The sequence below is a fragment of the Solea solea genome, chromosome 10 (genome assembly GCF_958295425.1).
Source record: "Solea solea chromosome 10, fSolSol10.1, whole genome shotgun sequence".
NCBI classification, from domain to species: Eukaryota; Metazoa; Chordata; class Actinopteri; order Pleuronectiformes; family Soleidae; genus Solea; species Solea solea.
Window position 1 is genome coordinate 19,151,607 of NC_081143.1, and position 24,936 is coordinate 19,176,542.

General features: G+C 38.8%; 1 protein-coding gene across 1 annotated transcript in view; it reads right to left on the minus strand.

Moving 5' to 3' along the window:
* tusc3 (tumor suppressor candidate 3) overlaps nucleotides 1–24,936 on the minus strand; it is a 65,442-nt gene that overhangs the window by 28,415 nt on the left and 12,091 nt on the right. The window contains exons 2-5 of the mRNA XM_058641762.1: nucleotides 13,424–13,593; nucleotides 6,544–6,661; nucleotides 1,191–1,331; nucleotides 58–198 (exon numbers count right to left, since the gene is read on the minus strand). Coding sequence (XP_058497745.1) covers nucleotides 58–198; nucleotides 1,191–1,331; nucleotides 6,544–6,661; nucleotides 13,424–13,593 — 570 coding nt within the window. The remainder of the gene's footprint in view (nucleotides 1–57; nucleotides 199–1,190; nucleotides 1,332–6,543; nucleotides 6,662–13,423; nucleotides 13,594–24,936) is intronic.

Here is a 24,936-nt window from a genome sequence, read left to right on the forward strand (position 1 = left end):
AATGCTTAAAGCTTGTTTGAGTGTGTGAGTGTGTGTGTGTGTGTGTGTGTGACATACCAATGCAGCCATGGCCCATCCTGTCTTGTTGTATATAAACTCCAAGTTGTTCCTCCTCAGGTACAGCAGACCTCCAACCAGAGAAACTAGCAAAGCCAAAGCAATAGTTCCTGAATAATTGGGAGGGCGGAAGACACGGATCTGAGGGGTGGGGGAGAGGGAGAGAGGGGGAGAGGGAGAGAGAGAGAGAGAGAGAGAGAGAGAGAGAGAGAGAGAGAGAGAGAGAGCTAGATAGTCAATTTATGATCGTAATGTGGTTACAACTGTGAATTGGTGGATCATGTATCTGATTAGGAGAACCTTCAAAACATTACAAAAAATGCAGTCTTATGGTATAACAAGTTGATCTAATTGTATGTGGTATAATGTGGGTATTAGATAACAGTAAAAAAAAAATAAACAGGAGGAGCTAATGTCTGAAGATTAGAAATATCATTATCTCACACTATAGCACTATGACTCCATAATTCAGTTTCATTTGAGTTTCTCATAACACAATTTGATTCATCTCGAGTATACATTTGCCTTTTTTTTTCTTTTCTGTTTATGTGGTTAGGTCACATTGAAAAGCCAGAGCTGAGCAAGTGCTGATAGACAGCCTTTTGAATCCATCAACAAAAGTCAGCAGGATGCTTGCACTATTTTTGCCAATACTTGGCTGACAGGTTGTTCAGCGAAGAGAAAAGTGGAGTCCCATGGTGTAAAGTTCGATTCTTGAGCAGTCAACAACTATAGTCCTTCTAAGCAGAGGCCATTTAACACGATTGTGCATGTGCAACACCGTAATCCTTTAAGCTTGAAGGGATATGACCCTACACATCTGCTGTTACCATATTTACCAGTATGCATCAGTTTTGGTCAGTTTTTAAGCAGTTAAAATACTGTGCGATTTGTACTTGTCAAAAAAAAGTTTGAGAGAGAGAAGAGACACCAATCTGTGAGAAAATCTGTAAAACCAATCTGTTTGTTTAACATGATCATCATCACAGCATTTCATGCCATGATTGTCAAGAATAGTGTTAACTAGTGGGAAAATAGCTATTTATATAAAACAGAACATCCATCTGCTATTTCCTTAAATATATTTGAAGAGTGTGAATCATAGGTGGGTGTGTGAAAGTGACAGAATGTACCTGAACATCAGTGCGGTCTGCAATCCACTTGGCCAACTGTTCTGAAGCAAAGCCGATCCTTTGCAGGTCAAACGTGTCAGCCCTCTTTGGCTTTCCCTTCGCCGGGAAATGCATGAAGGTTGGAGCGCTGTTCATATTCAACTACAGGAAAAATGATGAATTTGAGAGAGTTGTTGAGTCAATTTAATCTGTGACTTGAAAAAAAAAAATCACCCATTGTTAAAGCTGCAGTGTGGAACCACTACCGCCCCCTGTTGATTTCTGAATAATTATCGAAACAGTCTGCAGTCTCTAAGACACTGCGGTGTATGACCTTGTTTTCTCTCCCCCGCCTCTACCCACTCTCTCTCACACTCACAAACACAGACACACACATCCAGAGTGAGAGATGGAGGAGAGCAATTTCTCTTCTCTGTATTTCACCGTATTTTCCGTAGGTTATTTAACGTAGCATTACTTGTAATTAATTGTGGCTCCAAGGTAAAGGAGACAGCGGCAACTTTCGATTGAACATGCAGGCACAAAGTCAAACAGCTGTCCAGGGAGTGGCGGAGCACACATTTTCATCATGTTCATGAGCAGCCAAAGTTGGCCCTTCTTGCTGCTGTCTGCTGCTTTAGTAGCACTGTGAGCTTCTGCCACGCCTGCTCAGTTGTGACATAAAAAGTTTGTGTGGGAATGTCACCACACTATCTATCAAGCAACAGATTGACGGCACAGGCTATAATGTTTTTCTGTTTTGACTGAATACATGTATTTTTTGTTAATCTATTATTGATTTTAAATTATATCTATACATAAGAGTGTGTAGGGGAGGGGAAAAACATGGACGTATCTGAATCGATTCACAAATGTCCAAATTCAGATTATTTTTAATGTTAAACAACGTAAAATAGACGGTACGAAAAGGCGGAATTCCGAAGTGCAGCGCGCCATCACCCGGACACTTTATGGGGAGCACGTAAAAGCACAATTCAGTTGTCAAAAATATGTAAATCGTGATTCAAGATGATTTACATACATTTTACGTAAATCATACGTACATTTTACTTCTTCACAAGTTTACACATTTCATTTAGTTTCGTAAATGATAACGGAAATGAGTTCAACTCTTGTAACAAATGCAGATGAAAATGCATCAATTCACGATCAATCCAGATGCATCGATAATTGTTTTTATAATCAAATTGTGTGTTTATGAAAGAATAAAATTTGTAGTAGTTTCTTTAATTTCCTTCAGCATTCCAAAATAAGGATTTGTGTCAGCTCTGGGACATGACATGTCTTCCTATGGTGTGCCACAAAGAACCCATTTTCAAAACACATCTCTGTTATAGAGTGAGCTCCAAAACAACTAAATTAGGCAAACTGCAGTATCAAAATGATTTTTACTGACAGTGAGCACCAGGGAGCAAAGCTGCACGGTAAACACTTGCTCTGCTTTGACTGCAGTTTGACTGTCAATAAATGGACTGCTTTTATTCAGAATTGAAATTGCTTTATTTTATAGTTGACATTAACCCATTCACACACATAGACACAGCACTTCTACAGCACTTTGCCTGTCACTCTGAAACACTGAAAAAATTGCGTTCTAAGTGGTTTCTAAAACACATTTTGCCTTTTTCGTTTAAAACCTTTTTCACAATCGAATGGTAATCTATAAATAAAGTTGTCTTGACCTTGCAATGATGCAATAAGCACAACTAATCTTCTTTTCGCACCCACACTTTTGGTTGGTTAGATTGTCTCAAATCTGCATGGACTGGCTTGTGTCTTCATCAGGCTTGCTTGCCTACGAGTGCACGGTGCAGGCATGACCTGCCTCGGATTTATTTATCGTCCACACCATTTACTTAGTGTTTTACTTATGTACAGTAGCTTTCCATATGTGTGGGTGTTGTGTTTGTTTGTGCGTGCGAAGGTATCGCCCCAGTCTGTGTCCGAGCTGTAGTCATGTGCCGTTTATTCATTTGTGGGGGCCGAAGGGAGGGGGCAGGAGTCGACAGGTGACAGCCTGCTCTTGCTAGATTTTCCTGAATTGTGGATGGAACCTTTAGGGACACTTAAACCACAGCCTTCTGTTTTGTGGACAACCAACTGCACTTCCTCAGCCAGGGTTGCCTGTGCAATACTAAAAAACAGCAATAAAGAATTCCTCTGTGGACAAAATCAGACATGGACTCTGTATTTGTCAAACACAGACAAGCTACAGGACAAGGACACGATAACCTCTTTTTGTACACGCACATGTGAGCTAATCACAACAAAGTGACTGCTGGCCAGCACAGCTAATAAATAGAGACATCAAATGTCTCAAATAATGGTATCTTGGCATTAATATAATATACAGTTGCAACCAAAATTATCCAACCCCCCACTGCAAATTAGATGTACTGGCAAAATGTTCAAACTAGCAGCTGTTTGCAACAAACAAATCAAACAAGAAGAATTTAAACAGCTCGGCAACTCAACAATGCCACTTTTAATGACTACTGCAGTCTCAAAATTATTCAGCCCCCTTCATGACAAGCATCTTTAGTACTTCAGTAGGGCAGCCTTCTGCGGTTATGACCCGCTGAAAACAGTTTTGTTTCATCGCTCCACAGAATAGAATCCCAAAACATCTTTGGCTTATTTATGTAGTTTTAAGCAAAGTGGAGCCAACCTTTCATGTGCTTTTGGGTCAGTAGTGGTTCAGTGTTTAGTATGCGCCTTACTGTGGAAACTTAAACCCAAGTTCCTGCTGCATGTCTGTTGCAGTCGGTCGAGGGTTATTTATATATATATTTTTTGTATATAATTTTGAGACTGCCGTAGTCATTGAAAGTAAGATTTGGAGTTGAATTTGGATATCCTTATAATATTTGTCTGATTTAACTATTTAAACAGTTGTTTTGTAATTTGTTTTATTGCAAACACTGGAATTTTTTTAATTTAAAAATAAACCTAAAATGCAATGGGGTTGAATAACTTTAATTGCAACTGTATGAAACATAAAACTTTCAAATTAGGCTGATTATCTATAACTCTGCACCTAACTTTAATCTCTCCCTTCTTTCTCCCGCCCTCAATATTCTATACCTACTTAACTCTAAATCCCACAACTCCCAACAGACAATAAACTAAATTGGTTTACTCTCTATTTCTTCCCCCAAAGAAATCTGGATAAAAAAAAATGGACAAAAGGGGATAAAGAAAGAAAGTAGCAAGAAAACGGATGACAGGAGGAAAATAAATAGACAGGAGAGTTGCTTTGTGGCTTATTTCTGCAGCCATCCATTTTTAAGTGAAGATGTGAATAATGGATTAGAGGCATGTGTATAAGCATACCACAAAAAAAGAGCTCGTCATACCAATGTATAATGTGATTATGCATAAAAAGAGGAAAAGACTTATGTGAGTGTAAAATGACCCCTTTTTTTTATATAAGCAAGAGCAATTGTGAAATGTGAGTCAACAAAATCGAACAGCCTTGAGGAAAAGTAACAAAGAGGTCACTGAACAGCCAAGAAGCAACAGTCGTAAACAAAATGAAGAAAAAATAAACCAAACTAAACAGAAAATGGAAAAAAAAGAACAATTAAACATTAAATTTCATACAATTGTTGAGTCAGCACAGCTTTTTAAACATGTATAAGTATTATGTTTATAGAATTATAAAAAGAACAAATGGGGATTTTATAAGTATTATGTTTATAGAATAAAAAAAGAACAAAAGGGGATTTACCTCTGTATTTTGTTTATTTTTCTACATTTAAAGGTGTGTGCTGAGAGCAAACGGTTTCTGCCGATGTGCCAAAGCATTTTTAATCTACTCAGCACTCTTCAGCCCCACCAGAGAAAAACACAGAGGAACAAGATTTTGTAGTGAGGAAAAACTCATCTGATGCAAATAACACTTACACTAGCACTTCTAGTTTTTCAAACTCACATTAAAAACATATAAGCAGTATGAGCGTAAATCCATTGACCTGGAATTTGTACTCGCCATGTCTGAGGCCTGTCAATGGATCTGCAATTCAATGAATTCTTTAATGGAATTTAACACTGCTTTAAGTTGTAATGTAGTATGTTTTAGAACTGCTGTCCATTCATAGTGAAAAAAAACAGGGAGTTTTAATAATTACTTTCTTGCAGCTTTTATTAATTTAGCAGAGCAAATTACCTTCAGCAATTTGGTGGGTCCCATGATAAGGTTCATCCCATAGGAACCAGACGGAAATTAGAATTTGGTGTCCAATAGTTTTCATCTAGAAATCATCTATATCAGGGGACGGCAGGTAAGTTTGGCCAAAGGTCAATTGTTTTCCTAAGCCATTGAACATCAACATCGTATCTTCATCAGGCAAAACCTTCTTACAAACTATCCAATTATCCTAAAGACTAATTTAGTCCATTTATTGTGTAAAAAAGTAACTAAAATTAGCCAACAACTGTTGCTAGTGTTTTAAAATGTCTTCAGTCTGAGACAAAAACCCATATTTGTGAGCTGCATTAAGCTAACAATAGTCACCGGGTGATAATGCGGACATTGTCTTGTATTACCACCTTCTTTGAGCCTAATAGTTATTTTTACCGACATTTACTCTCCTAACTTGGCTATCCATTACAACAGCAGTGTTTGATTTTGATTTTTCAAACCAAACATTTGTCAGTTACTCGTCTACAAATCTACATAGCAACAGAATATCTTCATATTTTTTCAATACTGACACTGGTGGGCCAGTTTTGCCGACCCCTAATCTACATATTACCAAAAAAAGGTAAGAAAGAAAGTAAATGGAAAGCAAACAATTTGCTGCAGCAATCGCTGTCAACAAGTGACCTCTGTAACTCCCAATGAGACTTCTGCATCTGCCTACAGGTAGTTCGGTCTACTCTTCCTGAGCTAACCGCTCTAGATATCTCAGGTTTTAAGGGTGCCTTATCCACACTATGTCCATACATGTTCAGTTTAGTGCAATTTTTCCTCACTGAATCACTCAGTCTGTATTCATTTGGACGGTTTGCACAAGTTAACACCCAAATACACAGGCCGTATAAAACAGAGAAGGCAAGTAGACATTGTGTTACCTCAGACATATTAAAAATATTAAGTCAAGTCCATAAGGTAACTTTCTTTATTATCCGTTTGATTCCCAATCACGATTGGTAAAAGTTCATTTACATCGTTCATGTGGACATTAAAACTGGTGAATTGCGATTAATACAATTTTACCCACACGACAAAAATGTAATTTAGCACAATTAACTAACGATCTCCTGTGATTAATCGTGACGAAGAAAACAATTTAATAAAACGGAACAAATTATACGTATCCTATCGTCAATAACATGTAATAGTAGATACCTGTTGGAAAACATCAGCGCCCTCGTCGTAGTCCACCACGGTGAAGAAGAGCTTGTTGGAAAATGCGGATGAGTAACGCCACGAGTTTGCCAGGACTTGGTACTCCTCGTTTGCCTGCCTGTAAGACGACAGCGACACAGAAATAGGGGAAAAATGAGAAGCAAAAATCAAGAATAATTGTCAGAACTAAATATTGTCAGAACTAAATATTTCACAAATATCACTCACTGGAAAATACACTGCCTTTATCTCTTTATCGCACAAACTATCAATAATTAAAATTCAATGTTGCTCATTCCTCCAAATTAACACATTTGAGATGTAGAAATCAGGACAGAAGTAACACTTTCTCAGGCTTTTGAAGTACTCTATATGAAAACAGATTGAAAATAATTGTAGCATTGGCTACGAAAACAGTGAATATGCCCGGTCAGGAAATTTGAATTTGGAGTAAATACATAAAAATAAATTAAAGAATGGAAGCAACACACACAACAGACGCCAAAATGGAAGAATGTGTAAATAAGATGTCTTGTTTACGCTAATGCCAGGTGTGTTTTTACAAGCATTCAGCTGTAGTTTGTATTTGCATTATGTGTGTTTTTCATTAACTCGGCTGCTTTTTTTTTGCGCTACACGACACGTTATTTTAAATCTGACAAACAGGTCGTGCAAGAAGGATGAAAGGATGCATTTATTCATGAAGAGGCAAATATGAGTTTGAAAAAAAAAGCAGCAGTATCATTAAAAGATGCACGTTATTGAAGACGCAGAAACACACAGTGATATTATGGGGATGGGGTAAAAAGAGAGGACATACAGTGAGCATGGCGACAATCTAAAAGAAAATCAGATGAAAACGAGAATAAAAGATTATTCTTGGTGAATTCTCTCTCTTCACCCCTTGTGGTCTTTATGACATGAGAACTAATAACATTTCCATCCATCTCTTTCTCCCCCTTTCTTTCAAAGCCTAATTTGTCATCTTCAAACCAAATCTAATGAGGCTGTTATTTTAACTGGCCATGGTAAGACCACTATATTACTTAATCATCTTGCATGGCAAAATAAACAGTAAATGTCAGGAAGCGGTGCTCTCCCTTCTTTTGTTTCTGACTCTATTTTAGCTTCACATTGTGTTTGGTGTCAACTGCTTCTTGTGTTGGCTTTAATTGGTGAGAAATCATGCGTCACGATCTGTTTTGTGCTGATGCTACATTGTGATCTTGAAAGTTTATGTTACGATGTGTCCTTTTTAAATGTCTTAAGTAAAAAAAAAAAAACATGACGATGATGAATCCCAGAAGATTGTCGAGAACTAGAATATTGTACTCATCTGGTTCAATGGGATTTTTATTTAATAAGGAAATTCATAACATGAGTAAATAACCTTTTAAAGGTGGGATACACCCTGGCCATTCCAGTGCAAGGCCATCATACAAAACAACCATTCACTCTCACACCTAGAAGTCTGAAAGGACCCACATGCCCACGAGAATAACATGAAAACTCCACACAGAACCGGTGACCTTGCTGTAAGGAAACAGTACTAGTGTCATTTAAATTCAAATTTTGTGGAATGCTTTATCTGCTGAAACACATTCAATACATTTATACAAATTTTTGAATGCATGATCCCTAAATGGACCTAGGTTTGTGCAGTCTAGAAAAAAAATGCTTGTCTCCAAAGGTTTTACTTTATTCACAAGCAAATCTTATCTTTGTGAGAATGGAAGACAATTATTTAGGCCTAACCAACCAATTATTTAAGTTCAATGGCAACCACTTTCTTAAGCCCAACCAACCAATTCCTGAGGACTAATTAATCATTTAGTTAAGTCTCTATACCTGCCTCAGCAAGGAGACACAAAAGCTGGGCATACAAATTATTTAGAAATTACAAAGGGTTTTGTACAGACACATTCTTCAACATCTAGTATAGCGGCAATAGGAAGGCTGTGTTTTACCCTGAGGAAAACCATGGTGTGCACAGTACTTTTAATGTCATTAATATACATGCACTGTGCTCTGATCTTTATTTTGCAATGCAAATCCATCCATATGTTATTATCCATTCATTTTTTATTACATCCAGCTATGTCAAACTCTACTTTTCTTGTTATAAAGAGTTATAAAGGGACTATAACACACACATCACATGGATGAAAAACCACACAGAAATGTGTAAAATGTAACATGGGTGAGGAAATGTAGGCCGTAGTAATTATTCCAGCCGAGGAAAAGGAAAAGACAGTTTTTAGCTGAGCTTCACTCAGCTAAAAACTATATTTCCGTTAATGTTTTAGGGGCTCAGCTGCAGCTGCAGCTGGAGCTGGAGCTGAACTGCGGCATCGCTCTGTGCCACTTTTTTTTTCTGGATACTTGAGACATTGTGTCAAAATACCTTCCAAACGCAATGAATCCTAAGCTTGAAATTTAATATACTGTAAAGAATGTCGTCTACTATGATTAATACCATTTCTGGTGTGAAACCATGACTCAGCACATTGAGTGGACATTGGACAAAAAAAAGTGATGTGAGTTAGGACCTTAGTGATTAGACATTCTTTTTACTGACTGGTCCTCTTAAGGCAGACTCTCCCGTCGCCATCTTACAATCCTCTCCCCTCTCTCCCTCTCTCTCTCTCTCTCTCTCTCTCTCACACACACACTCACTCACTCTCACACACTAATGATGCGACACTGTTGCTAGTGTTAAGAAGATTAAGTGGCTGGTGAGAATGAAGGAGGAAAAAGATGAGAAGAGGAAAAGAAATAAAAGAATGAAAGGAATAAAAAGACAGACATAAGGGTGATTGCGACCTGGTCCACGGTAATGAATGGATATCATGATTAAATGGAAATAAGTAGGTTCCCTGATAAGACGGACAGAAATAGCTTTTGAGATAAACAGATAAATCTTTGATTGTATGTGCGTGTGTGTGTGTGTGTTAGAGGGGGTGTCTATGTGTCAGGGGTCAGCCCACAGTAAATAGAGACATGATTGTGTATGTGAGTAGAATTGACAACTGTGTACTTCATTAGGACTATGCCAAGGAAAATGGAAAGCGACAAAACGCACAGGTAGCTGACAGACGCTGACATAAGTAATGCATAAGTTGTGTAATCAAGTGAAGTAGAAGAGTGGCTGATTAGAGTAGCAGGTCATGTCAGGATGGAGAAGCTCAGTACTGAGCTCATTAACAAGCTGAATTTCGCCTTAAACAACGGGAACATCTGGTTTATGCTACACAAACAAAAGGTGCAAGTACACTTTTTTGTGCACTATGTACAGCGTTGCCAACTGTCCAGTATTACAAGGGACAAAAAAAAAATAGAAATATACATTCCCTTTAACTCTGGCGTCGACCTCTGTGTTTGTGCCATGTGACTGTGTGTGTGACTGTGTGCTGTACACATGGGGCAGTTACTGGGTCAGGTGAGGGTGTTGTTGCAGAGGGCAGGAGGTCAAGGCTCTACAGCGAAGGTGGCCGGAGTTTAGCGAACAGATTAGTGCGGTGGAAAAAATGAGCGAGAACGATGAGGAGCCCGGGATGTTGGCTGCTGGCCCTGCTCCAAAAAAGAAAAGACTGTATTCCTACATTAAAGAGTGAGAGGAAAAAAAGTTTGATGAAACTTTTTTTTGAAAAAAAAATATATAAAAAAAGATGAGTGTTCTGCACAACACCAACAGCTCACACTGCGTCAAAGGCCAAGGAGAAAAAGTGCGTCTTAAGTCGAGCTTTAAAAACAGGAAGTGAAGGGGCCTGTCTAATATTAGCAGACAACTAATATAAGAGTTTGGGAGGCAAGGCTGCCACATTTTTTTATTTTGGTATGAAATCATGGCAATTTGGCAAAAAATATCTTTCAGAGAAGAAGTGATGTGCATATTTCCATTTACTGTAGCTATTCTGCATATACGTGTGTGTCTTTGTTAGTGCAGTGCAGGTTGGCTATAAAACATCTGGTTCATACCAGATGTGGAAGGAAGGACTGACAGCTGTCCACTTGTATTAGGATTTCTCAGAATGGTTGTTAATACTAGGCTGGAACAGCCTCATAGAGAGAGCAAGCATGTGGTGCTGTAAGTCCAATATTCTGGAAGCTGACTATCCTTAAAAAAGTTGGGCCTAAGAGTGATGTTGTCATTTATAGGATGTTTAGTAGCAGTTAAGACCATGGAGGTACAGTATACAGTTCAAACACTTAACAATGGGAATCTGGCACTACTTGTTTTTGAACAAAGTAAAGTGAACATTTTCATAGTAGATTATTTTGCCTGGTAACATGTGCATGTGTGAGATAGACAATTGATTTATGATATGAATTACATGGAAATGCATAGTTTTTTTTTTAATAGTGCCCCTTATTCTGAGATCTAAATGTTGGCATGTGTTTGCCTGTACCAAACACATGTCAAATATTGTAATTCAACTGCAATTTCTTAGTTACAAAGCTAAAAGCAGGAGTGTCAAACTCAAATGTTTAGAGAAGAAAAGCGGTGAAGAAAACAACTGTTCAGTAACGGGCCGGGCAACATGAGCTTAAAATAATAACACAATATTCCATCGTGATATCGCAGTTAAGGTATTCAAGATGATATCTCACAGATATTCAAAGCAAACGTGCATGTTCTAATGTGTAACGATGTTTCAAAAACAGAGAAATACATTTATAACTAAATCTAAAATTAAGTAAATAATAACATGGGCAATTGTAATTAAAATTCTAAACAAGCACATATATCACTTGATGTTGAATAAATTTAATGAGATAATTATAATCTAATGTTTTATTATTGTTATTATAAAAGTATTACTAGCAAATATATTTAGCATTATAATTGTTTTTATTTCATCAACTCACTGGCAGCTGTGCTTTGGCGACACACGCTGTGTTTAAAGGACAAGGCGGTAGCGGGGCCCTGTTTTCATTATAACATGATCAATGGATTGGAACATGTGGCCCATAGAGCATGGATACCTGACAGGTTCTGCGACATCGATTGACATGGTCATTTCAAGTTGTTTTAGTTAAACACAGAATAAATATGATAAATAAATATGGTAAATTCAAATGGTGTTTTTTTTGTTTCTTTTAATCACTTCATTGAAAATTACAGTGTAACCATTTAATAAATAAATGTAAAAGGAGGAAAAATTAGTGATAATAATAAGTAGAAACTTACTACTTTCTTACTAAACTTCATGTTTAGCACTGGGTTTTACCATTTATGACAGGTCAGTGAACACAACTATTGAGTATTGAAGCCATCAATGGTATATGTTATCATTTACCTCCAAAACAACTCAAATGCAACCACCATAGTTGGATTATGTCAATAATTATCAGTGGTTACAACAGGTTAACAAAAGTTAACTATGTCTGAAATCTGATTACACTCAAGTGCTGCAGATGACTTGTAAGGTGTGTGAGTTTTGTGTATCTGAGTGAGCTTTTGTGTTCATCATGGGTTTAGTAGCTGGTTCTTCCTGGACACACACACCAATAGAACACAGTTGGTTGAGTTTGGGCCGAAAAATGCAGCGTGAGCCACATTCTAACAAAGCTGCATATGTATGCAAAAGAGATGGCAGCAAAACAATCAACACAAGCATAAGAAATAGAAATCCAATCTACTTCAATCAGATAAAACATGGGCACTTACTGCAATTCACATGACCCTGACGAAAGCATGAGAAAAATAATAAGGGACCCTCTGAGTAAAGTACATGCTGTATCTAATCCAAGTAGTAGGTTCTGCCCTTTTTTAACACTTGATTCCCGCGTCAAATAATGTGCATATCGTACTTGTCATGTTAAACAGACATGTCTATAATACAAAATGGATGCAGCTGAATAACGTTGTATTTAACGTATCACAAGGTAATTGGTAATAAGGACTAATCCAAATTTGCTTTCAGCACCACGGACAGCTCCAGAGTACTTTCCAGGGACCGTTTGTTTTATAGGCGCCTCTGTTCATGGTGCTGAAAACACTGGGATCGACAGTGACCTAAATCAGTCTGATTCAAATGGGAATTCATTCGGATTCTGAAGTCAAGACAGTGCTGACAAGGTGGTGCTTCACCTTGCCATCTTGCATTTGATGCTGCTGCTGCAAACATGATGCAAGACTTTTTGTTTCCTTTTTCCCCCTCATAAAAAAAATCTAGTTAAATATTTGTGTGTGGACTTGTATTTGTTACCTATTTAGGACCTTTTTTCTGGCATAAAGTCCGACCTTGTCAGGACCAGTAGTCCTAACGGAGACCAAAACCTGGTCCTAATATAGTCGAACGTCATTTTTGTGGAACAGGTTAAATGGTTAACATCTTAATTGTGGTTGGGTTAAGGCATTAACTAGGGTTAGTCATTTAGTCATTAAAGACAATGCAAGTCTTAAGGTTAACCCTAACCCATGGCAATACAAGAAAATGTTTGTGCGTGCGTGTGTGTGTGTGTGTGTGTGTGTGTGTGTGTGTGTGTGTGTGTGTGTGTGTGTGTGTACATGTCTTAAATAGTCTGTGTGGACCAATTGTCAAGCAAACCTATCTTTGTGACCTTGTGAGGACATTTTGGCTGGTCCACACAACCTTCACAGGCCATTTTGAGGATTAAGACCTGGTTTTAGGGTAAGGATTAGGGTTAGGCATTTAGTTGTGATGATTAAAGTTAGGTTAAGGGGCTAGGGAATGCATGAGTGTGTGTGTCATGCAAGAGCGCAATATAAGGGAATTTCAGTGCACTGGAAAACAATAGTGTCAATAGAGAGGCTATGGTGAAAGGGTTGGTAGAAGGACTTATATGGTAGGCGCTATGTCTGTTGTGGCCTACAGAAGGTACTTTAACTTTGTGTGTCAGTGTGTGTGTGTACCTGCAGACAGAGCACTGTCTTTGAGGTTGCAGGGCAGTGAACATGACGATGACAGAGTAGTTCCTGGGTGGAGCCTTGACAAAGCGACGGAACTTGTCACCGTTCATCCTGACGACCGAACGCCGAGAGGACCACTCCATCATCTGGTCAACCTTCTCCGACAGCAGGTTCTGAACATGCAGAAAAGGAAAAGGTTTTTCGGTTAGGTTTTTCTAGAATCAAACAGAAGAGTGAGTCTGATAATGCGACGGAACAGCAGATTAAAAGTAGAACCACTTCACTTCTTTAAAATGAATTCTGAAAAGTGTGTACTGTCAGGGGACAGTTTAGAGAAATTACAGAGACACTGGTAAAACTAACAATTTGTACAGTCCCCAGATATCATCTCGACTCCCAAAAGAGAATCTTTGAATTTGCTTGCCTGAAAAAAGGCTAACTCTATTCCATCACCAGCAACAGCCTTGTTGTTGAACACACTGTATACCAACTGTTTTTTAAGTCCAATGTTGATACAGAGGAAGGTGTTGCTGAATACAAGTTACTCTAAATTTTAATAGCTTTGACTCCTGACCTGTATTTACTAATTGGATACAAAGAATCCAAACTACAACACACATAACCATTACTTACAGAACAAGAGCCCCGACTTGGCAGTCTAGGTGTGTGTGTGTATGTGCGAAAAAAGGCACAATTGATTAAGGTTGTGTGGATTATAGTCTGCTGTTGATTAAATCCTGTCCAGCTTAGCTAAAAGGTCACACCAGAGTCAGTGCCAGAGCAAAATGCAAGAGGTAAACAACACGGAGCCGATATGTGTACACAAATAAGCTGGCTAGTGGCTCAGCTAGGTTTTTAAAGCTGAAATGCTAATTATGGCAAAGTCATGCAGAGAGGTACAGTAATGATTGAGTGTGGCTGACTGCGTATGCGTGTGCAAAAGTGTCCGTTGCATGTGTGTGACTGTGAAGTTCTCAGCAGGACTCCGCTTAGTTCCGACCTCTTCTGATCAAAATGTACAGAGCAAAGAAGCATGTGCGAGAAGCAGCGATTTTTGTTTGCTATCCCTGCATCCTTAATACATTCTCGGGACATTAATGAACAATAAACATCAAGAATTTAACCGACTAAGAATGCATCGCACCAACATAATTTGTTTGTTTTCGTATTGTGTTATTTCTCTGGAACTCACATACAGTGTAGTTACAACGTATACCAGCGAAAGACAGAAGCACTAACTAATTAGCAGAAGAAAAAGAAGAAGAAGAAGAAGTCACAGTGCCAGAAAGTCAAGCTCGTTGAAGCAGCCTCTGAGCTGCACCTTCACTGAGCACTGCGGCTCAGGCAGAGGAGAGTGCAGCTATACAGCCATGATGATGTTGTTTTGGTAGGCTCACATAACGTATGTGCTGCTAATTTTTGTTTTCTTGTCACATGCTGAAAATGAATTCAATTCAAATTACACCCATTTTAAGGAGTAATAAATGATGGTGTGAGCATTCTGGTATCCACCTCTCCCCATCCCTCTTTCTCTTTTTCTTTCTCTCTAGTGTAGGTTCAAGGAGACATTAGTTAAATAATTTAGCACTGCACCTCAATCAAGCATAGAATGTATTTCTCTGCACACAACTCTCCAAAGTTGTGAGGACACTCTTGGACATAAAGCAAGCCCTAGCTTTATGTACCCTTAAATATCAACTTTTCACCCTCAAAAAAGCACTTCAAATTTATGAGTACCCACTAAAATGATCTCACAACATCAAAATGTCCTAAATGTGTCCTTACAACCTAACAAGGATTGCCTTGTCTGCAGACATGCAGTAGAGCTGAAGAATGAATCCTGAAAACAACATCAATGAGGACAAAACAGGAAAAAAAGTGAAGGAGAATAAAAAAAAAAGGTGTGCGACAGAGGGGAAAAGACGGCACGTGGTAATCCTCTGTTGATTGTTCACTCCTGAACAAAAAAAACACTTCCACATGAATGGGCCAAACGTAAAGTTTGAGAAAGACCGGTTCAGCAGGAAGCTCTGCTGAAAAAGTACAACACATCAGAACAATCACACACAATTGGGAGTGCAAGTCCAAAAGAGGTACACTGTGCACCTTTGCTTTCTATCTTTAATTTATCTACCGGCTTTTTGCTCGTGTCCATTCAGCCACAAAGGGAGAGCTGTCAGTCCCGACTGCCAATCATGCTGGCAGTAATGATGCGCTGCCTTACTCACACACTTCAAGTACACGCACACTACACACATACACACAGACACAGAGGGAACAAGAGAGAGAGAGAGAGAGAGAGAGAGAGAGAGAGAGAGAGAGAGAGCTGTAAATATACCAAAAATACTTGCAAGGGAAATGCGAGTGATGAGAAAGTTGCTGGAAAACAATGGAGGGAAGGGCAGAAAGAGCATGGATCATTTACTGTAGGGATTGAGACATGTGCTGTTTCTTGGGACGTCTTAAAATATACTGCCTCACTAATACAGTTTAACAAGTCTAACGAGCTGAAAACTCTTTAGAGACAACACTAGGACTCGGTTATCATCCATCCTTGAATGGTGATAGATGACCAGTGATGTCACAGTAACCACTAGGTGGTGCTTCCTTCTCTCAAACCGACAACACACATGTTTGAATTAGGCAAATTTATTTGTATAGCTGACCTGATGAAGCGACATTTTACATTTTAAATGGTGATGGTGATGATCCAACAAAAGCAAAGTTTGTTGTGGTAATGATATAGTCGAATATATGCATGTTTTGCAGTTTTCCCCATCCATTTTAAGATTCAGGCACCACAATAGTGGTTAAAATAATTAAGTATCCACGTTCTTCCACGTCGTTTTATTTCATTTTGAGCTGTTCATTTTAGGCTGTAGTCAGTCCTTCTCTAACATCCATGTCAAAGACAGCAGCAGTGTGGCAGCATTTTACAAAAATAGAGGGCAGGAAAAAAGTCAAATCCAAAGTTTCAAAGCTCGACTACAAACATGGTTACTGCCACAGAACTAAGTGTGTTGTTAGTCCAGTTAGACATGCAGAAGTACCAAAGGGCTGATGTCACAGTGGAAGTAAATGATTGAAAATGAGCCTTCAGCCTGTCTTGACGTCATTAGTGCAGGAATGAACCGCGGGGAAGTGTGAGCCAACAGGCAATAATTACCTTAGTCACAGATGATGAGCTCAAAAACACAGGGATCTGCAATATGTTAACTGCCAGAGAAAATAATTGTAGAAGAAGAGTGAGAGTGAGGGAGAAACAGAATCAGTACGGAATACTCAGTCATCAGACTACCAGCCTCTGGGAATATGAGCTGTCAACATGACATCCAACTGAAAAAATATTTTGGTAAGCCGCCAAATGCCGGTCCATTGTTAGATGGCTATGGGAGGATGAAAAACGTCAAGAGTCCAAAGCTATTCGCTATACAGTAAGTCTTTTTAAGCCCTCCAGGAAGCCAGGGAAAACACTTTCACTATGCTGAGTTTACCATTAAAACATAGTAAACAAGAGGAAAGTGCTGAGGTGGCAGAAGAAGGAGACAAAGAAAAAAGGGTGACTTTGTACTAAAATATGACCTTATAAAAATAGGTAATTATAAATAAAATACCTGCCATCAGCAATAAAAAGGCCTGGTTCACCAAGATACGTATGACCCTATTGGAGTATGTATCACCACAATCTGAGGGGTTACATTACCTGCATTATGACAAAATGATGCCTGTAATCTACAGAGTTGTTAAAAACCCTATGAGACATTCCTGCACAGAGCTATACGAGTATTTTGCGTTAGACCTTTAAGTGATTCCCACAAATCAGCGTTATGACTCCCTACTTTATCTGATCCACATACACAAACATGTGCAATACATAAGCTCTCCAAAGAGCTTAGGACCATTAAAGCATTTATTTTCTACCCCACTGAGCACAGAGGGCACTAAAATGAATCACATCTAGAGTGTGTACTTCTGTGTGTGTGAGGGAGTGAGTAAGATGCACAATGGCTCTGAATCCTGCTTATCTATCTGGTTTTCTGTTACTCACACTATGAATGTCATGACCCATCTCATACACACGCGGAGGTCACAGAGTAGGCAGTAGACTGCATTAGTAGCAATGACTCCCCATTTGCACTTTTCATCATTGGACTTATTTTTGGATTTAATTTCCGCAGTTTACTTTCTTTGCATTTCCTGCCATACAAGGTTATCAGTGCAGTGGCTAGCGTTGTTTGCCACTGGGTTCAGACTCCTGTTCAACTGAGGGCCATTCTGTGTGTGCATGGGTACTGAATGGTCACTGAATGGTTGTTCATCTCTGTATGTTGGCCCTGTAATGGACTGGCGACCTGTCGCCCTAATGGCCCTTTTCCACTATGGTCCCAGCTCACCTCACCTCACGGCACAAAAAAGTAAAGTAAGGCAAAAAAGTGCTTACTCAGCGTACTTTCACTGCACAGCTGTATGAAACTGATGTGACTTAGTTTTACATGCGATACATACACACACACAAATGAGACTAGTGACTTGTAAAGCACTTGCTTTCAGTGTAACTGAATCACTAGAATCAGTTAATTACAAATATTTGTTCACATTTCCCTGGTAATTGCTGGAGATTAACCCACGTTTTTAGGATTGTTAAGTATTTTTAACTGATCTACAGTTCAGCATTGTGCGGCTTGATTTTTGACGACACTCTGACCAATCTGTGCCCGGCAGTCTGGCGAGGTCACGCATAGCACCAACTCGGCACGCTTGGAACCAGAGCAGGCACTAAAAAAAAGTAGCTGGTACCAGGTACTTTTTTTAATATCTGATACCAGGTACTATGCTAGAGGAAATGTAAGTTAACCGTGCCGAGGTGAGGTGAGTAGAGCTGATGGAAACACGCCATAACTCAGTTGGGATTAGTTTCACTCACCTGCAAACTCATGTGGAGGTTAAAGTGGTAGAAAATGAATGAATACATTAAACACAATCAAAATGACGTTAACAGAAAAGCATTGTAAGCATTGTAAAGGACATAAAGCGGATAGAGCACTCTGAGGCGAGCAAGAGAAAACTAAGAAAGGCAGACGGAGAATGAGTGTAAAGTTAAAAGTTATGAGAGAGGATGGTAAGTTACTGCAGTTATTCCGGCATACGTCAGTCTGCAAGATGGCCACACAACCAAAGGTTAGCTCCTACAACTTGGTAACCAGTCAGCCAGTTAATTATGGTATTTTGTGAGCCAATCAGGAAATAGGTGAGTTGATGTTAGTCACTCAGAGATTCAGAAGGTAAAGGAGTCACTGCGGTGGCTGGTTGAGTATCTTGACTGACGAGCACTGTATATGCCAGTAGACAGTCATGGTTATTCTTGACACGTCCCAATCTTTATGTGTTTTATCTATTTTTTTTACTGACATATCTGTCCCAAAAAACATGTTTTAAAAGTAAACTAAAAACATAAAACCATTGAACCATTGAACCATTGAACCATGTCACCCATCGAGAAAAGAAAAGCAACAGTAACCTGACCCTTACATGTCTTGCATGAGTTTATTATGAGGAAGGAGAACAAGAGGAAAATAAGTGCAAAGATGATGGGATTTATTCTATGGCAGCGGAGCCACACACTTCTCTCAAAAGTAGAGCTGTTGTGAGTAGGAGTGCTTGACCTCCCAGTTTGAACCATGAGCTCGACACAGCAGAGATGTTATTAATCTATGTTATGGAATAATTTTGATTTTGTAAATGAATTCCATAATTATCTCCTTCTGTTTAAAAGGAAAATATCACGAACGAAAAACAAGTGTACTGCAGAGCAAACTAACCCCTGTTTTCCTCTTTTAAGTACCATCAGAGAAATGCTTTTCAGGGCTAAATTGTATGTATTTACCAATATCTTCGTGCACTGGTAGTGAGGACACAACATAAACCATAACCCGTACACAACAAAGGCTACTTTTAAGTGCCTACCGGGAACAAGCTGAATCTCCCCAGTCAGCCAAGGGTTTGATCTCATCATGAAGAGCTTGTATTTGTTCAGCTACAATCCTTTGCTCTGAGTGGTATACACAGAGGTCTATTGTAAGTGAATGGGTCTTCACTTTGGCCATCAGGCTCCTATAGACGTTCTTCAATTCACCCATTGAAAGAGGGATTAGTTGAAATTGGCTGCGTACAACAGAGAACAAAGACTCAACCACTATCAACTCCCACTCTCTCTCACACACACACACACACACACACACACACACACACACACACACACACACACACACACACACACACACTGCCCTTTGTAAGAGCCAACACAAACTTGCTAGTCTATTTCTAGTAATCATAGCATCCTTATGATGATTTAGGGGCTTTCTGTGTTGAGTTGAACAGAAAATAATTAAAACGCACACAGGCAGGAAGTTCAGGGAAGCAGAACAAATGAGATGGGTAGAGAGAAAGCAAAAACACTCAGAATTTGGGCGGTTCTTTTTTTTATTTAACTTTAATATTTTTTGAAAGGAACAGAAGGGGAGAATTAAATAACAAATGCCAGGGAAGAAGGTGCCTAGAGGAGGACCTGAGGATTTAATTAAGCAGAAAGCAAATAGAGGCGAAGACAGGAAGTACATGCTTGCAAAAAAAAAAGGGACCAAAGAGGAAGGGGATATGAGGAACTAAGGGCAGTGATGAAGATTGACAAGTGAGCAATAGGAACACAAAACACAAAGAGCAATTACAGCCATGAGTGCAAGGATGCGCAGTGCGCACACACACACACACACACACACACACCTTTGGAGTCAGTAAGTGAAATCCTATGACTACAGGGAGAAAGAGAACACTTAATACAAAGATACAAACATACTATCACAAATTGTGTGTCTGTGACTCAGTTTGTCAGTCAGTGTTACTCTTTCCATCGCTCACCTTATTTTGTCAGTTCCACATTTGTCAGCCTATAATCTGCAAAACCCAGAAATACTATGACGTGTGATTTGAAGGTAGAAGCGGGATTTGTCAGCTTATCTGCCTAATAACAATTACAGTATTTGTGCTTTTCTTCCCCTGCCTTTGTCCATGCGTCTTCCAGTCTGTCACACCGCAGGAGATAGTATTTTTATTTGCCCCCGATTAGTGACAGTTATGGTGTCGCTCCATGATGCTCAAACAGCATCTAAAGATTTGTCTGATTTTAAGTTATTTATTTATTTTTGCCTACAGATTACAGCGTCTGCCTAAACTTCCCGAGCACAGGTTGTGACATTTTGAATCTTCCGTCATTTCTTTTCCCCTGGGGAGCCCATCTAAGTCTTTAGTGTATTTTGGTTCAGGGTGTCTGTGAGTTTCAACAAGTAAACTTTCCTGACAATATAAATATCAGTTAAAGGAGGAAATACGGGAATAACTTTGAATGGGAATAAAATGTGAATTTGATAAAGTGGTGGAACGTACTGGGTCTAGATGCCTGAGTTTAATTCTGTGTGTGGGTGTATGTATTCTTCTTTCTTAACAAAGAAAAATACAAAAAAAAAGTTGCTCTCTGTTTCATTGTCATTGAAACGGATAGACAGCAATATTCTATATTTGTATCTATTTTCAGTCTCTGTTTCTTGTTTTCTCAAAAGATCAAATTTCTAATTCACCTTTTTATTTATTTCTATTTTTCAGCTTCAGCAAGATATTTATTATGGAGGAAATGAACTCAGAATCGCTCCTTCACCTCCCCAGTCTGGGTGTGTTATGCAAGAATATTTGAACAATGCATTGTAAGGTGTGGCTAAACTACAGCCACAGCAGTTGGCACAGTCATTTGAAGTGAGTGTGATTTATTTTACTTCCAGTTTATTTGTCAAAAAAAAAAGGAGCACACTGCTGAAGCTAATTGTTTAGTCACTCTACTTGACCTCCACCCACCGCCCTTCTACCCCCTTTATTTTTCTTTTCCTTGTGTTTGCAGATATCATTTTCTCTGGGGAAAGCACAGAGCTCCAAATGGGTTTATGGGGCATCAGTAGAGTATGATTTTGTTATAAAGGCATCCCAATAAAAACTGGGAGGCACAAGTATTCAGGAAGCATGGTCACTATTCTGTTGCCTGCAATAACGCAAAAGGGGGGAGAGGAGAATTAAATTAAAAGAAAAATGAGGGATGAGGAAAGGGGGAAAATAAAACTAAGCAAGAAAAAGAAACAGAAAGCAAAAAAGAAACAAATATATATATATATATACACATAAAAAAGTAAAATTATATATATATATATATATATATATATATACACATACATATACATATATATATATATATATATATATATACACATACATAATTTTACTTTTTTTAGGCCAGCCAACATTGAATCATATTGATTATTATTAAGTAGGGTTAGTTACTCAGGAAAATATATATTCTTTGATACAACCAAATCACTTCTTACAATTACGCAACACTACGACACTACCAAGGCAAAAACAAGAAACTAGGCAAGCCATGGAAAGTCTCCTTGTGGCTTGTACAATACATTAAAAAAATATAATATTAAAAACAAGCTAAATAAAGATTAAGCGCCCACTCAGATTAAAATTGAACATGAGTCCAGAATTTCAAGAGATGCCACGACTCAGGCACTCTGTCCTCACTGATTTTACATCAAATTCAACAGGGATGACTCAGACTCAGTTAATGGGGACTTGACTCTGACGCTCCCTCAAAGAGTTTGGACACAGGGGACATCAGACTGGACATGGACTCAAGGTTAAGTGACTCAACTATCCACTGGGTGACAGTAAATCTCTGTTTAATTTTCTAATTCAAGCAATAACAAACAGTCAAGGACAACATTTCTGCCCTTTACTGTGAGGGAGGTACTGCACAAATAAAGAAATATAGGAAACTTCAAACTAGTCTGAATGCTGAGTCACCCAAAAACAGAAGACATAAATTGAGATACAGAGATGTGTCAGTTGCAGTAAATAACCATTCTTTTGAATTTGATAGGAACAAAAAGTGAATGTGAGGGCTCCTCCATCTCCCTGACACATGGCTGCTTCGTCGCAATGTGGGGCAACATTTTGTCATCATGTCTTTCAGTTCCTTGTACCTTTACCGTAGCTCACTCTTCCTCTCACTCTGAAGTGTACTTACGTTAAAGTGGGAAAAAAAAGGCAACCAAATTATTCAAAATTGCTTGAGTAATCATATGAATTCCAGATAACACGTCTGGGGTTGCGCTCTCACCATAGCTGCGAGTGTGCAAAGTGTTTATCTCCCTGCAGTACGTGCTATGCTTCAAATATTCATGTGCGTGTGTTATGTGATCAAATGATTCAGGCTGAAAGAGTCTAAATTTTGCATTCCGCTTGCTTAGTAATTTTAGTAACACAGGGCAGCAGTGGATGCACTTACAGTTTAATTAAACGTCGGAGAGAAAGAAAAGGAGGCAAACCTTGTTGTACAGAAGAATCCCTCTAAACCCTAGAAAAGTAAATTACCATGCCCTAATATTCACCAACAATAAGACAGCATTTCTCAGGTCAGGTTTTGCTCTTAGCCAAGTTAGAATCAGTTAATACCAATTTTCACTTTCAGATAATGATTAATAAAGCACTGCCTCAGCTAGTTCAAGTATAAGATTTTATTGGGAAAGGTGTGATATCTTCTAGCAACCCTAGGAAATGGTATGTGGTGGCGGCATCAACTGAAACGCTGCTTATTGTAATGCTTTGTTCACACTTCATGTGGAAGAATTTGATCAATGTTCAACCTTCTAAATGGAATGCAGCACAGGCACCGGCAAATCAAGGATCATTACGGAACAGGCACTAGCCAGTCAAATCAAACACTACACTATCCAACCAAAGCACTTGGGACAGGGCTGTTCTCTGTGTTGTGGGTGTTTTGTCAGAAAGACTGCAACCACCGAAGGCAGACACAGCAGACACTACATCGCCATCCCTTTAGTAACATTAGTAACTCTTGCTATGGAGTACAGGCCAGGAGAGACATTGCTCTGCTGACCTCTGATAGCCACCTTCAACACCAAGTGTTAGGCCTGCCCACTGCAAAATGTTAAAGCAGCATTTATTCGGCTTTTACTGTCGGTCTTTTATATGGAACATGTGTATTCTGTGCCTTTGTAACAGCAGATAAGGCAGAAGTAACTAAAACAGCTATAGTAACCTGCAAACATCAGACCACCTCATTCCTTTTAAAGACTCATCACAAACACAAACTGATTACATTTACTAATGTTCAGCTATGACACCAATATCAACATGAATGTACAAGAATGTGTTTGATGGCCATTTTTTCTAGGTACAAAGGAAAGACTGCACTGAATCCAATCATGCTGCCTGCAGTGAAGTGGCAACAGTTATCGGTATTAGGAAAAGATAAAGCAAGAGACAAAGGAAATGTGGAAGAGTGGACATAAAGGGTTTAGACTTACTAAAGGTCAAGAAGTTGCAAGTCTGTCTGACTATCAGATCAGTCGAACCTCGTCCCAGAAGTACCATCTATTTCTCTCCGTGTAACCTTTAGCTGTAAACCCTGCATTTACTCCTCTCTCTCTCTGTCTTTTAACTTTATGCACTTGTCCAGAATGCAGACTGTGTCAATCTGCCTACGGTGATCAATTTTAATGGTCAAGGTCAGGGCCAAGCATGTGATGCGCACACACAGGCAATGCATAATTGGCCTAGTATGCTACGTAATAATTCTTTTGAAGCTAATACTAGAATTAATGCCCAATAACTAAGCTAAATGTGCTCCTAATTAGCCCTATAAGCCATTCATATTTGTTATTTGCTTCTGCTTAGGAGAGCATTTAGTCTCCCTAGACTTACTACACAAGAAGCAAACTCTGCTTTAGCCGAGAGGAATCTCCAAAAATAAGTGTAAATGACTTTACTGTGCAAAACTTCCACTACATGCCCACAAGGATTACCTCAAAATAGACATTTTACTAAAGGAAATACTGCCAACTGCTGGTAACCGAGTGCAGTTTGTAGGATTAGCTATATCTACAACACAATATATCATTATGGTATGAAGGTGCAGCATGAGGACAGTAAGCCATTTATAGTTTGTCTGTGTCTTTATTTTAGATACTGTCTGGTTTGCCGTTCCCTTTTTTTTCTTCATTTTTAAAAATACCTTACCCACTTATATGCCTTATATGTTTTTTTTATTTAAAAACTGCTGGTGGCAAAGCTTTAGGCCTCTGTGACTGAGTGCGATGGCTGAGTGACTCACGGAGTAAGTATTCAGTATGGAAATACATATTATTCATACTTTTTCTTAAAATAGAATTATACCTGGGGTAAACAGGCTGCCAAAAACAGTGAGCGCCCATCTGCTATTTTGTTTTTCATGATCAATAAATTGCAAAATTGAAAATAAAGGGTAATATGAAGACTGCTGCTACTGGATATGAATGCTGTCTCTTCAGATTCCGTGTTGCATTTGTCCAGATCTTTGTTCATACTCACTGTATAAACTGACAGCCAAGAGGAGGCACTGTACAACATGA